The sequence below is a fragment of the Cucurbita maxima genome, unplaced genomic scaffold (assembly GCF_002738345.1).
Source record: "Cucurbita maxima cultivar Rimu unplaced genomic scaffold, Cmax_1.0 Cma_Scf00001, whole genome shotgun sequence".
Classification (NCBI taxonomy): domain Eukaryota; kingdom Viridiplantae; phylum Streptophyta; class Magnoliopsida; order Cucurbitales; family Cucurbitaceae; genus Cucurbita; species Cucurbita maxima.
In genome coordinates, this window is record NW_019272017.1 from 2,796,628 (window position 1) to 2,810,355 (window position 13,728).

The 13,728-nt window shown below is 35.2% G+C and overlaps 2 protein-coding genes and 1 pseudogene across 3 annotated transcripts; 2 read left to right on the forward strand and 1 right to left on the reverse strand.

Moving 5' to 3' along the window:
• Positions 1-2,800: 2,800 nt before the first annotated feature.
• Positions 2,801-6,140, forward strand: LOC111480897 (putative RNA-binding protein YlmH). Of its 2 annotated transcripts, none has more exons than XM_023126127.1 (10): positions 2,801-2,992; positions 3,344-3,447; positions 3,693-3,824; positions 3,931-4,004; positions 4,109-4,214; positions 4,638-4,706; positions 4,903-4,967; positions 5,046-5,144; positions 5,695-5,794; positions 5,890-6,140. In XM_023126127.1, the coding sequence occupies exons 1-10, from the start codon at positions 2,836-2,838 to the stop codon at positions 5,950-5,952; spliced, it is 969 nt and encodes a 322-aa protein (XP_022981895.1). In that variant the 5' UTR covers positions 2,801-2,835; the 3' UTR covers positions 5,953-6,140. The 2 variants fall into 2 exon arrangements, with proteins under 2 accessions (XP_022981895.1, XP_022981904.1); XM_023126136.1 differs by lacking the exon at positions 5,890-6,140 and adding an exon at positions 5,533-5,585 and having other exon boundaries at positions 5,697-5,753.
• A 384-nt stretch (positions 6,141-6,524) lies between these two features.
• On the reverse strand, positions 6,525-8,425 carry LOC111486034 (annotated as a pseudogene).
• A 3,564-nt stretch (positions 8,426-11,989) lies between these two features.
• LOC111486053 lies at positions 11,990-13,147 on the forward strand. The gene is made up of 2 exons (XM_023133058.1): positions 11,990-12,087; positions 13,024-13,147. The coding sequence occupies exons 1-2, from the start codon at positions 11,990-11,992 to the stop codon at positions 13,145-13,147; spliced, it is 222 nt and encodes a 73-aa protein (XP_022988826.1).
• Positions 13,148-13,728: the final 581 nt, after the last annotated feature.

Genomic DNA, 13,728 nt, shown 5'->3' on the forward strand with positions numbered 1-13,728 from the left:
AATAATTAAGATAGATTTAAAACAATAAAAGACAAGTATAGTAATAATTGAATGTTGAGTTGTCCATTAAAATTATATTTGGTTGGAAAATAAATAATTATAAAAATAAATAAAAATATATATTTTAAAATTAACAATAAAATCGTACCGGTTGGATTGGGTTGGGTTGATTAAATTTTTTGAATGATGAGGTTTATTTTAATCTATTTATTATCGTATCTATAATTATTATCAAATTGTCATCGTGATCAAAATTAATTGTTATTTTAGACATTTTTTTTATTTTGGTTCGTGTATTCGAAGTAAATCTTAGAATATACATCAAAATTATTATTTATTTAATCAAATAAAGATTAATTTGGAACTAAGCAATACAAATAATTAATATATATGGAAACTACACGAGACTATTTAAACAAAAAAAAAAAAAATTGGTCAAATAATAAATATTGAATAAAATTAAATAATATATGAAAATAAAAAAAATATATAGAAATTGTATATTCAAATTCAATGACATTCAAAGTTTTGAATTTTAAGCATCCAATTTCATTTTTATTAATTAAATATCATAAATGTTTTATTTTATTGTAGAAATTTGATTTCCCATATGAATTTTATAATTAATTTTTATTATTTTAATCATCAGCCATCCCATGTGCTTTAGATTATTTTTTAAGCAAAATAAACCATTTATTTTGTTTAATGATTTAAAAAAAATGAAAATTAGTTAAAAATTTAAAATATAATAATAATTGGGTTGAGTTAATTTTTCCGTTTGAAATGAATTGAATTGTGTTAAGAATGAGAAATAGAATTGGGATTGAAGATCTGTATTTTCATTGATATTCATAGAATACAAGCTACCCACCAATACCTACCAAATATAAATTAATTAAATATTAAAAATAAAATAAAATATACGACCAATCAAATCATAAAATAAAGAATATTAAGATATAATATTTAAGATTAAATCTATCCAAATTAAAATTTAAAATATAAAGTTGGTTGTAAATATCTATTTAAAATACCCAATTTTCCTTTATTTTAATATTTCTTATATAGAAAACCGTGGAATAAAAAAGCATCCCAAAAATTGGATAAGGTATAGTTATAATCTCGTCCCGATTCTTAGAATGAGTTAATTGTTATTCAATTAATTTGTTGACCGTAACCGAGGCTGAAACCTTAGTTCTCAACCATTGATAACCCTTGTGGGTCGATCCAAAATTGTCTGAGAGCCTCATGGTTATTGGTTTCTCAAACTCGAATGATGTTCATATGGTTTTTAGTCCATGGGCTTTTATAAGGTAGGTCTAGTTTAGAGTCAAGAGTATATTCTCCCATATTGATTTGTTCTTGATCGATCCACGTCTAGTTAGGCTCTGATTGACACACATGGGTCAGTTTCCACAACCTTACTCAGTCCATCATTTTGGGTTAGCTTGTATACAACTATGCCAACCTACAAAAGTCGGCTTCCTCTATTTTGGCAACTTAAAAATTCAATTGTATACAAGTAACTATAATAAAAATAGTACCCATGGCCTAATGGATAAGGTGTTTGACTTTTAATTAGGCGACTGTCGGTTCGAGTCCTCTTGATGGACTGAACATGAATACACGAGTTTGACATTACAAGGTTGAGTTGGGTAATATTTTTTTTAATTTGATTGAATTTTTTAAAAATTAAAATTTTGGGTGGTTGACATTTTTTTTTTGTCGAGTCAACCCACCAACAAAAAAAAAAAAATAGAATTACAGCTCAACGCACGTATAACTGTATTACGGATACATATGATTTTCAAAAATAATTAAAAAAAGAATAATCTGACCCATATTTTTTTAAAAACTAAAATTATTATCCAACAATATATTAAATTTTAGAACTTTTGAAAAAAAAAATATTTGAGTAATTTTTGTAATATTGGAAATTTTTATTATTGAAAAAATTTTGTCGAACTTTAAATGGCTAAATATTTAGGCGGCGGGAGATCCGAGAGATCGGATCAGATGTTGACGCGATCACTCAAGTAAATTTTACACCCTACTTGTAAAGCGGCTATTGGCCGCAAGATCTTAACCTGACGTGGAGCCTTACGAGCCGTGAGATATAAAGTTGGACGCACGTGACTATTTGAAAAGTTGGGCCCCGCAGAATTTAAATAGCCCCAATTTTACCGGTCAGCTGACCGAATTTAATGCTTTTTTTTTCTTATTTATTTATTTATTTAAATTAAGGTAATTAGATTTAAAGTTCCAAACATTTATAGACCATTTATGACTTAATTACCTTTTTTAGTTATAAGTTAATAGGTTTTGATAATTTAATTTTTAATTTTAGGTGATTTTTAAAAGAACTAAAATCTAAAATTAATGGCTACTAAAATAAATACAATTTTAGATAAAATAATTTGTTTTTGAGTTTACATTAAATACTAATTTTTTACCTGACTAATTTACAAGATTAAAAATATTTAACGTTTTATATCCGATATTAATGATAATTATGATTTATAAAATTTTAATTATTAATATGTTTTCTTTTTAAACAAATGCAATTAATAGATATTTGTTGATGGGCTTTACTATCAAATGGGCTCAATTGATTGCATTCGTTTGGAGCCCATGGGCCTGTAAGCATATTGGGTGCTATGAAAAGAAAATAATTATAAAAAAAAACATATAATTGACCCATTTCAAGAAAAAAAAAAAAAATAATAATAATAATAAATTGTATAATTGAGTATTTTCTTTTAATTGAGAAATAATAAATGTAAAATTATGTATAGGAAAATCTGGCGCCGGTGTTCAGGACGATACGCACTAACCATGGCCGCAGCGACTGCGAGCATTGGAGCTCTGTGGAGCCTAAGAAGAGCAGCTCAATCTTCCAGTTTACGAACTCCCCTTGCCGTTAATCTCAGCAAGGTCTCATTCCACGAGGCCCGGTTTCCCACTTCTCCATCTTCTCCTCTGGGATCCTCAGGTTTCGATTCGCTTCTTCTCTATTGATTGTTCTTAGAGAAAAGTGTGAATTAGTATTGTTTAGTGAGCGGATTTGTCCTTGAATTGCACTGTGATTGCTGCTATGATCAAAATAATCGATCAATTAGTTCAGGAGATAATGAGCTTTGTATTGAGTATCAATTGGAATTCATTTTCCGTTTATAAACTTGTCTTTTATTAGCTAAATTTTAATTTCGAATGTATTGTACATGAAATGGATGAAAATACTCGGTTTTAGTTCTTCTTGATGAAATCCTGAATGTTAACCCAAGTGTTGTTGCTTAAATTTTTCAATATTTGCAAGTTATTCATTGTCGCAATTTCGTTCCAGGAATGTGCCAATTAGTGCAAGCTGTAAAGGGAGACATTGATGTTTTACTCAATGGAGTTGGAGATAAAGGTGTTATTGTAGATGTGAAACATATTCTTGTTATGGTATTGAATCCTGAAAAACTCTCACTGACATGTTAGTATTTAAGACTAGAGCCTTACAAGTTTATTGTTCGTCTGTCTTTTTTATCCATCTGCAAAGATTTAAGAAGGTTGGATCTTCAAGTTTATAGAAAATTAAAGGGAAAAGTGCAGTCCCGTTTCTTCCCCTTTTATCTTGTTGAAACTCATATAAAAAGTAGAAAGTGAGGGATGATTCTTGTTCCTTTGCTCTTTTTGGTTTCGTTTAGGCCAAACGTTCGTTATCAAGACGAGAAGTTCTCCATACAAACTTTCTCACTCCACCTGTGGTGAAAGAGTCAATGCTAGCCATTAAAAAACTAGCCGATGTAAAAGCAATAGCGCAGGGAGGATATCCAGAGGTGAAAATATAAAGGTCTTGTTTTGTTTTTTCAGTTGGGGATTGTGTTTATGAATCTAAGATCTATTGCTGATACCACACTTATTTCAAGTTGGCAAAATGTTTAGGCAGAGCGCTGTCGGATTTCTGTTGGGCATGCTGATGAACTAACAAGTGATCCAGACGTTGTTTCGGCGTTGAGGTACTATTCTTTAATCTTTCACACCAGTCCATTTTAATTGAGCTCGAGTAAAATCCGTTATTCTTTTGTCCTTCCTTTTAAGGGTATTTTTTTTTCCTGCCCAGTATCACAGGAAATTTTATGTTTCACACCTGCACACATGGGGACTTCCTTGGAGCAATTCTTGGCACAGGCATTGCTAGGGAAAAGCTTGGTGATATCATACTTCAGGTATTAGTATGTGCGTTATTAAGTATAATTACAACTGTTTGTTCTTATTCTTACTGCACATTTGATGCTTCGTGCGTATTGCTATTGTTGGTTTTGCTTTATTACGGATTTGTGTTCTTGTAAGTATAATAAATGTGTTTCACTTTGATCATCTCTGCATTAGTTTTATGCTGAGAAGGTAAAATTTTCTTTGACAAATCCCAAAAATTGATGGTAAAAATTGTGTTTTGGGTTATCATGCTCTTGCAGCCTCCTGACTATGTCCAGAATTTTGATCAAAACTGATCAAATTTATCTTTCAAAGCAAAACTTTTTGCAAAAGATTCAATTTAGGTTTGTGTAAAATTTTTAGGTTTCAATAAAAGATTGTGATAAAGCTATCATGGGCTAGATTTATTTTATTCTCTTATACCTTACTTTCAGGAAGAGAAGGGAGCTCAAGTAGTTATTGTTCCAGAACTCGTCGACTTCCTTGTATCATCGCTGCACAAGGTAGTGTCGTTATCTATGGCGGTTGGTTCTAACACGATAATACTGAAATTAACATAGAATGGAAATATGTTTTTTTTTGAACTCTGACTGCGTTTCTTGTGCATATGAAACCCTGCATGGTCTAATAGAGCAATTCAAACTATTTGTAAATTTGCTTCATTGATCTCTTTATATGTTTTGGCATTCTTAATTTCAGGTTGGCAATGTCACGGTTTCTTGTACGAGGATTCCGTTGACAGATCTCGATTATGAACCACCAAAGTACGAAGTTATATCAATAACATTTCATATTGGTATCCATGTTTATTTTAATGTAGTATTTTCTTATTTCATTTACAGGACTAAGACATTTAAAACCATTGAGGCATCTCTTAGGGTTGATGCTCTAGCAAGTGCTGGATTCAAGATTTCACGGTCTAAACTAGTGGATTTCATCAGGTACACAGGCTTCTACTAACCTATTAATTTTCCACATTATGATAATTTCTAGCAAGAAATGAATCAATTATCAATTTTGTATATTATTGAACAAAAATAATTGTATTGTTCCTTCAGAATTTCATTTTTTTCTTGGAAAGTATCATAATGATCCAAGAAAAGGGTTTCAATTTTTTTGAACGATCAATTTGAAGAACTATTTTCTAAGTTCCAAAACCCGGAAAAGAATAGGAAAGACTTATGACAGTTTTTGCATTGTTGAATCCTTACGCCATCGTGCTTCTCCCCTGTTACCTACTTTTACTAGCGGAATAGAGTTGACTTAATCCATAGGTTTACACCTTTTTGCTCATTTGCCTGTTTGACTTTAATTACTCTGAAATTTTAGGCATCATTTTAAAGTATAAGTAGATAGTTAAATGGTGCCATCATATGATAATGTATAATAACAGACAACTTTGTCAAAGTTTCTAGGAAATAGGGTATTGCAATGTCTTATCTCCTATTTCTTTTGTGAAAGTATATGAACCTGAAATTATTACATGAGCAGCAGCGGTGATGTGCGCGTCAATTGGACGACGATTACTAAAAATGGAACCATACTAAAGACTGGTGATATTGTTTCTGTTAGTGGGAAAGGGAGACTAAAGGTGTGATTCTTAATTCAGTTGAAACCAAAACTAGTTGCACTAAAGGTTTTCGAGCTTTAGCATTTCTGACTTCTGGTTGTTTTCCTCGTATTCAGATTGGCGAAATAAATCCTACAAAGAAGGGAAAGTTTGCGGTCGAGCTTATCAGGTACGTGTAAGCTCTGGCGTATTGGATCGTTCGGACTGGATAAAGATTGTCATGGAATCTCCCTCGGGGTTGAACATCATTATCTAATTGTAGATGTTAAAATCAGAGCGCCCATTCTTCAGTTTGTAATTTATTAACCAAATAGATGCAGAAATGAATGAGGATAAGAGTAATAGTCGTCTTGTATTTCTTATAAAGGAGTGAAAATCTTTCTTTAGTAGACAGCGTTTTAAAAGCATGACGCTAATGGTGATACGTAATAGACTAAAACGAATATATGTAGAAATTTGGATCATAGCAATTTTCAATTATGGAAACGATGAGCATATGCAACAATAATGAGCAACAATGAGCAACAAGGCTATTGTTAAGCATGAGGAAGAGAATTCCTTACTTTCATGTATGGAAACGATGAGCTTATGCATGGTCAAATATAAGTTTTCATGATTTTTATAAATTTTCATCAATATTTCTTGGACCTCGACATTCCATTACAAAAAAAGAGCTGTTTGATTTCATTGTCCACAAATTTGATATAAAGATTTATATTTTTTTTCCTTTCATCAGATTAGAGAGAGATTCTCAGAAGTTCCACATATAAGCACCCAAATCGCCGGAACCGATAGTCCTCGAATCCTCCGGCGACGGAGCACCACCGCACCCATCCACGTCAGCGGCACCGGAGACGAGATGAACCAGCGGCGGACCCACAGGGGAGAAGAACGGCGCCTGCAGATTCTCCTGGATGCTCCGGAGGTTCGGGAAGGCCGAGACGGAGAGATTATGACCTCCACCAGCCGGGAAGCTTGCGGCGGGGTAGCTCAGGTTGTTGATGGAGAAACAGGTCACGTGCAGCTCGTGCTCCCTTTGGTCGTTGAGAGAGCTGCCGTCGCGGTTGGCGAAGGCGGAGGTGCTGATACTGGTGTCGGCAGCAGCGGAGAGGTAGGGAGATGAATCGAGAAGAGGAGGCAGAGACACCAAGGTAGGGGAAGTGGGTTGGGGATCGCGGCAAGTTTTCTTCATCACGCCGCCGTGCATGGCGTTCGCTGGTTTTCTTGAAAACTCTGGATATCACCCATTCATCCTGCGTGTCCAGATATCACAAAACATATAACATTTCCTGCGTTTCATATTTATTATATATATATATATAGTTACAACATTAATTCTAAGGCAACCATATAGTTACAACATTTTAATATTTAATATAAGGTTGAAAATCATGAATGATATTTTACATGTGCGTTCATAAATGTGATGCCAAACTTTATAATACGAACACCTATTCTACTTTATAATACGAACACCTAATTCTTCTGACTCACAATTTCATCTTGCCTCTTATTTCATTCTTCATTTTCATAAAATTATCTATTTATTTTTATGGAGATCGAGATGGCCATTCTCTATTGGGATTTTCGTCCCCATTATTTAATAGATAATTTTCTTTTTTTTAACGTAATATCTATTAAAAAAATGAAAAAACCATTAATAAATGGCTATTAGGGCGGGGATTGGGGTTGGGATCAAGGACAGGATATGAAATAATCCTCATCTCCGTTCCCCTCATTCTCCATTTAAACGGAGATTTTCCACCTTGTTCGGGACCGGAATTGAACGTCGACGGCGACTGGTGGCCGCCGTCGTGTTCAACCAAAAACAAAGGAGAGAGAGAGAGGAAAAGAGAGGAACCTTGGAAGAGTCGGCGGAGAGAAAATGGTAAGCGAATTTTCCGGCGAGACGAAACTCGTGCATAACCCAGTGGGTTTTTTGGCCTTTAGGAGCTCTGCCGGTGTAAAAGACGAGGGTCTTCTTCATCCCGACGACTGAGTTTGTTTTAGAGCTGGTTATTTCTCTGTCTTTTCCGGTGGCCTTCCAGTAGCCGGCCTCCGTCGCCCGGTTCGTTCTCAGCCCGGTTGGGTACTTCCGGTCTGGTAGGCTGAAGAAATACCACTCTTTCTCTCCCATTACTGCTTTCTCTGTAATTTCTCTCTCTTAGACTTTCTTTTTTTAATTACTATATTTAAAATATATATATTAAACATTTAAAAATTACTTTTATTTATTCATTTTTACGAATATTTTTAGAATTGAAGCTAAAATAAATTTGATTAATAATTCAAATATATATATTTCATAGTTAAAAAATAATTTTTTTATTATAAAATTATAAAATTACATGACGCACATCACACTTATTATAAGATTTGATAACCCTGATATCATGTTAAAATATAAATAATATAAAAATAATGGTGAACCATTACGAAGAAAAACCCTAGAAAGAGAATAAAAAGCTGACCAGGGAGGTCCCAAGGCTCGGACTTGTTGAGGTCGACATAAGCTATGGCGGGTGATGAAAAATGGGAGTCCAGCACCTTCTTCAAAAGGTAATGAGCTATCAGCTCTTCGTTCGTCGGGTGGAATCGGAACCCCGGAGCCAGGTACCCGTTGTTCGAGCTTCGGTGGCCACCACCGTCCATGGAGGTTGATCAAAGTATAGCTATAGAGAGAGAAAGAGATTATTATTGGAGTTTAGGGAATTATTGACAAATGGGAATGACAGAGAAACGAAGATGATAATTCAAACACTTTATATCTCTAAATTCGCCCCGATTTTATCCATTTTTTTATCGGATTATATATATATATATCGGGTCTATCATAGCGTTAGCTTTTAATATCGGGTCTATCATCAATAAAGTTGTCTATAAGCCTTCTCTATCTTCATCTTTGCCTCCTATTTCAAGTTTTATGTACACGAAATTTTCCATTTTTTTTTTTTTTTGTGGAAATTCTCTGTGTGAATTTTTTTTTTCATTTAGATCGAAAAATTGTCGTTTAAATGGGAAATGTGAAGGACCGGATGGAGATATCTCTTGTTGAGCTAAATGGGGACGAGGAGAGATTTTTTTTTTCATCCTCGTCCCCGACCCTGCCAAATTACCCTCCGTTTTTTTTTTTCGTTCTTTATTTTAAACGAAAATTTCTTATAAAATTCGGTACGAATTATTACCTCTGCTGATTAAACGGACATCTTTAATTCAGTAATCGATCCCGATTTTGTGAGAATATACATCACGGCCATAGACGGCTGACTTTTACTCTTATGCGGCTGTGCTACGGCGCGTAATGGCCGAAGTTATCACCGGAGCTTTATTATTATTTTATTTGAAATAAATGAGTCCGGATCAGATACAGCCCGGACTACTCTGTCCCGCAGATGAATTGTGTCGTCATATGCATCATAACTGTACGGCTACGATCTTCAGAGATTTCTGATCGTGGGGCCCAATAATAATTGGGAATTTCCTTAAAAAAAAATTTATTTCTGCCTTATGATCAATTTGTATGTGGTATCTAAATGCTTCTGTTTGGTCATGGAGATAGTGTACACCGAGTCTGGATTTCATGGTCCCTTATTCGGACTTGGGTTGAGCTATTAAACACGGACTTTGGTTCAATCTCGAGTCTTAATCCTATTCTTTGATATTTGTTGAGTTAGATCACAATTGAACCACTTATTTGGAATAACTTTCGATGTTTGGTAGATCAGATTGAACCACTTTATGAATACACACGACGTTAAATTTTATAGAAGTTGGTTTTTATTTTCTCAAATCTCGAACATATTTTTAGATATTTGAAAAAATGTTAACCTAACTTATTGTATTAATTTTCTAAAAATGTGTTCGAGTACAAGATTTGATTAAACATAGGGATAGAAAAATATTATTAAAAATTAATAATAATTTGGAAAAAATTGTGAAAACAAGAGGTGTCCATGGCCTAATGACTTCTAATCGGGCGATTGTGGGTTTGAGTCTGACTGAGCATGTGTATTACTTTTTTTTAAAAAAATATTCATATTTATAAAAAATAAACATTTTTTTGGAGTTTATTGGTGGAAGCGTCCATGACCTAATGGATTTTGTTGAATGATGAAAGTCCCACATCGGTTGGGTTTATAATGTAAGAATACACTCTCCATTGGTATGAGGCCTTTTGGGAAGCCTAAAGCAAAGCCATGAGAGCTTATGCTCAAAGTGGACAATATCATACCATTGTGGAGAGTCGTGTTCGTCTAACATGGTATCAGAGCCATACCCTAAACTTAGCCGTGTCAATAGATTGGCAAATCCTTAAATGTCGAACAAAGGACTCCAAAAGGAGTCAAGCCTCCTCGAAGGTACGAAGGCAGTCAAAAATGACTAAGACTCCAAAGGAGTCGAGCCTCGATTAAGGGGAGGCGTGCTTTGTTCGAGGGGAGGTGTTGGATGATGAAAGTCCCACATCGGTTAATTTAGGGAATGGTCATGGGTTTATAATCTAAGAATACACTCTCCATTGGTATGAGGCCTTTTGGGAAGCCCAAAGCAAAGCCATGAGAGCTTATGCTCAAAGTGGACAATATCATACCATTGTGGAGAGTCGTGTTCGTCTAACATGGTATCAGAGCCATACCCTAAACTTAGCCGTGTCAATAGATTGGCAAATCCTTAAATGTCGAACAAAGGACTCCAAAAGGAGTCAAGCCTACTCGAAGGTACAAAGGCAGTCAAAAATGACTAAGACTCCAAAGGAGTCGAGCCTCGATTAAGGGGAGGCGTGCTTTGTTCGAGGGGAGGTGTTGGATGATGAAAGTCCCACATCGGTTAATTTAGGGAATGGTCATGGGTTTATAATCTAAGAATACACTCTCCATTGGTATGAGGCCTTTTGGGAAGCCCAAAGCAAAGCCATGAGAGCTTATGCTCAAAGTGGACAATATCATACCATTGTGGAGAGTCGTGTTCGTCTAACATGGTATCAGAGCCATACCCTAAACTTAGCCGTGTCAATAGATTGGCAAATCCTTAAATGTCGAACAAAGGACTCCAAAAGGAGTCAAGCCTACTCGAAGGTACAAAGGCAGTCAAAAATGACTAAGACTCCAAAGGAGTCGAGCCTCGATTAAGGGGAGGCGTGCTTTGTTCGAGGGGAGGTGTTGGATGATGAAAGTCTCACATCGGTTGGGTTTATAATGTAAGAATACATTCTCCATTGGTATGAGGCCTTTTGGGAAGCCCAAAGCAAAGCCATGAGAGCTTATGCTCAAAGTGGACAATATCATACCATTGTGGAGAGTCGTGTTCGTCTAACAGACCCAAATTCCTTCTTAATCTGAAAATTAAACAAATCCCCCACTAATTAATTCATTCATGTTTGGAAAAGGAACAACATATTAATTATTTATTTAATTAATTACCTCCAGGATCCGGATTGCGTTGTCGACCACTCCTCGGACTCTGTTAATGTCCATTCCATACTCTGAGCTGATCGAAACCATCNTTTGTTCGAGGGGAGGTGTTGGATGATGAAAGTCTCACATCGGTTGGGTTTATAATGTAAGAATACATTCTCCATTGGTATGAGGCCTTTTGGGAAGCCTAAAGCAAAGCCATGAGAGCTTATGCTCAAAGTGGACAATATCATACCATTGTGGAGAGTCGTGTTCGTCTAACAGATTTAACATTTGACTTCTAATCAGGTGATTGCGGGTTCGGGTTTGAATCTCACTGGGCTTGTGTATTTAGTTCCCATGGCTTAATGGATAAAGGCATATGACTTCAAATCTAGCGATTGTGGGTTCGAGGCATATGAATTTCTAGGTTTACTAGAATGGTTGAAGTACACATTTTCAATAGGGGCATTGTTATGTGTCGAGGAAAGTTTTTCTACTGACCCGAAATAAACGTTCTATAGATTCGTTTTAACCTACCTTAAAATGACGATATCCGATTGAAAAATATCTCCTCGACCCAAAAACAAAAGGGATAGCAAGGGAGAAAAAGGGGGAGAAATAGAGATAGATAGAGGCTATTACATCATAACCTCTTTTTCCTATTTCTCTTAATTAGCTACGCCATGGATCCTCCCTCCCAAAATGGCTCACCTTTTGATATCATCCAAACAAATAGAGTTTGAAGAAACCCTAAACCAAGAACATTGAAATCAATGGAACCATGCCATGACCTGAAATTTCTAATCTTTTCATCTCTAAAACTATGGCATGTTGCAGGCCATTAGGGTTCTTGATAGGCCTACCATTTGCCCTTCTTTCCTTATCTCTCTCCTGCATTGGTGCTCTTCTTTTCATCTTTTTGTAAGTTTTTTTTCTTCTTCGTTATCGTTACACGAACAAAAACAAATCCTAATTTTCTTAGAATGCATGCTCCCGTTCTTCGTGTCTATGATTAAGGTTTTATCTTGCATTTTTGTTGGTTTGAATGCATGCTTCCATTCTTTGTGTCTACGATTAGGGTTTTATCTTGCATTTTTGTTGGTTTGATATCATGTTAAGAAACACAAACACGAAAAAAAAAACAAACCCTAATTTTCTCGGAATGCATACTCCCATTCTCGTGTCTACGATTAGGGTTTTATCTTGCATTTTTGTTGGTTTGATATCATGTTGAGAAACACAAACACGAAAAAAAAAAACAAACCCTAATTTTCTCGGAATGCATACTCCCATTCTCGTGTCTACGATTAGGGTTTTATCTTGCATTTTTGTTGGTTTGATATCATGTTGAGAAACACAAACACGAAGAAAAAAAAAACCCCCTAATTTTCTTGGATGCATACTCCCATTCTCGTGTCTACGATTAGGGTTTTATCTTGCATTTTTGTTGGTTTGATATCATGTTGAAAAACACAAACACGAAAAAAAAACAAACCCTAATTTTCTCGGAATGCATAATCCCATTCTTCGTGTCTACGATTAGAGTTTTATCTTGCATTTTTGTTGGTTTGAATGCATGCTCCCGTTCTTCGTGTCTACGATTAGAGTTTTATCTTGCATTTTTGTTGGTTTGAATGCATGCTCCCGTTCTTCTTGTCTTTGATTAGGATTTTATCTTGCATTTTTGTTGGTTCGATATCATGTTGAGAAACAAAAACACGAAAAAAAAACAAACCCTAATTTTCTCGGAATGCATGCTCCCATTCTTCGTGTCTATGATTAGGGTTTTATCTTGCATTTTTGTTGGTTCGATCCGATTTTGATTAATGTTTGTATGGTTTTTGGTGATTTGGGTAGGTCCATTTTGAGCTGCATTTGCCCTTGCTGTGTGTGTGTTGCAATACTTATAAGTTTCTCAATCAACCTTGTGAAGCTTCCCATCGATGTAATCATTTGGTTCACTGATATGATTCCTTTTTAGGGTTTTAGGCCAAATGAAAAGCTAATTCAATGGGAATATTGTTGAATGTTGTTGTAAAATGCGTGATGGAATGAAAAGATATGAGATTTTCTTTAGCTTTTTCTAGAATGCGTTCGATCTTCACCACACGTGATTCAACTGTAAATTTACAATGGGTTTTAAAATAAAGAAGACTGCATATCGATGTGGTGCTTGTCACACACACTTTAATACTCGAGGCATCGATGTAAAAATGTAACAAGCTTTTAGGTTCAGAGATGGAGGAAAACTATTTATACAAGGGTTGACCCTCGATTTCCCCCTAAAGACTCGTTGAGGTGTGAATTTGCAAAGTGCATGCCCTATGGGTCAGCTCGAGCCAAGGTGGGTTTTTGAGCTTCTTGGCCAAATATTCCGTTTATTTGAGCCCTATATAAATTTAATGTCGATGTGGTGCTTGTCACACACACTTTAATACTCGAGGCATCGATGTAAAAATGTAACAAGCTTTTAGGTTCAGAGATGGAGGAAAACTATTTATACAAGGGTTGACCCTCGATTTCCCCCTAAAGACTCGTTGAGGTGTGAATTTGCAAAGTGCA